We start from the raw sequence: 1,292 nt of genomic DNA on the forward strand, positions 1-1,292 counted from the left end.
CTAAATTTATACCCTGGTTCCTGCAGTTAATGTAGCACACTGGTGGTTCACCTGATGGGGTGCACAACATTTAAGTTCAGTCCTTAGCGCAGCGACACGGATTCAAATCCAGCTCATGCCATTTTCTGCAGGACATCGCCTCTCTCTCTCTCCAAAACCTTCTGTCTCTCTGTCACTGTCACTACTGCATCAAGAAAAGGCAAAACTGTCCAAACTGTTAAAAAGGTTAATGAGGCATGAAACAAGACTAATAAAGCCACTTCAAAGCCACGTCTCACAGGTAGCAGGTATAAATTCAACCTTCCTTAAAATGATTGATAACCTTTGGCAAATCATTCAGTGCTCATTAAAACGTGTTAAGATTTAACCTATTGATGATGCATATACCTCATAAATCATGACACTGCTCTCCCTACATGAAAATACATAACACGCTTTTGAAAATAAAATGTATCGGTATCAATATCTGAGATTCTGGCCCAGTATTACTTGGTCTCAGATAGAAAAGAAGTTTTGTGGTATGGCCCACTCGTGTGTTCTGCTGTCACATGAGGCCGCTCTGCACACCTCAAGCTCACTGCATCTTATTTAGCTACTTAGTCTTACATCATGCCAGACACCCATAGATAATTATAATAATGAATACTGTTAATATTAATTATAATTATTTTCCGAGGATAAGGTCATATTTACATTCACAGGGTGTCCACTCTGCTCCTTATATTTGAAATATATATAGATATATATAATATAATATAAATTTAATAACACTGACACAGACACAGTGGACAGAGTCTCCAGTAAAGGGACAGAAGGACCAGGGCCTGTCCCACAGGGGAAACGTGACAGAGCCCAGCCCAGCCCAGCCCAGCCCAGCCCAGCCTACCTCCTTCAGCTGCGCCAGTCGGTCCTTCATCCTGAGGAGAAGCTGCTGCTTCAGATGGAAGTGTAGATAAACAGGTAGATCACCGGTGTCACACAACAACGCTCTGTAGGTGTAAGATGGCCTCCAAATTAGCCCCGTGGAAATAAGCAACTTCTCCAATTAATCCTGCAGATCTGACGAGAGATAGAGAGAGATAGAGAGAGATAGAGAGAGAGATAGAGAGAGAGAGACAGATTTCAGATGAGGAAAGAAAGAATCACTGTGTGGTCTGACAGGAGGTCCTGGTCTCTCTCTCTGTCCTCTGAGAGCTAATATCTGTGCTCAACCTGAGGCTCCACTAAGCCTCTCTCCTCTAAAACCGGATTAGGAGAGTAGTACTCAGGACGATAAACCCCCCCACCCCACC

General features: G+C 43.3%; 1 protein-coding gene across 1 annotated transcript in view; it reads right to left on the reverse strand.

The window, feature by feature from the left end:
• Positions 1-1,195, reverse strand: part of stx3a (syntaxin 3a) — a 22,801-nt gene extending 21,606 nt beyond the window's left edge. Inside the window, exon 1 of the mRNA XM_023397217.2 lies at positions 887-1,195. Coding sequence (XP_023252985.1) covers positions 887-916 — 30 coding nt within the window. The 5' untranslated portion in view covers positions 917-1,195. The remainder of the gene's footprint in view (positions 1-886) is intronic.
• Positions 1,196-1,292: the final 97 nt, after the last annotated feature.

The sequence above is a fragment of the Seriola lalandi genome, unplaced genomic scaffold, assembly GCF_002814215.2.
Source record: "Seriola lalandi dorsalis isolate HSWRI2012SDOR001 ecotype SW California unplaced genomic scaffold, Sedor1 jcf7180002055006, whole genome shotgun sequence".
In the NCBI taxonomy this organism is placed as follows: Eukaryota; Metazoa; Chordata; class Actinopteri; order Carangiformes; family Carangidae; genus Seriola; species Seriola lalandi.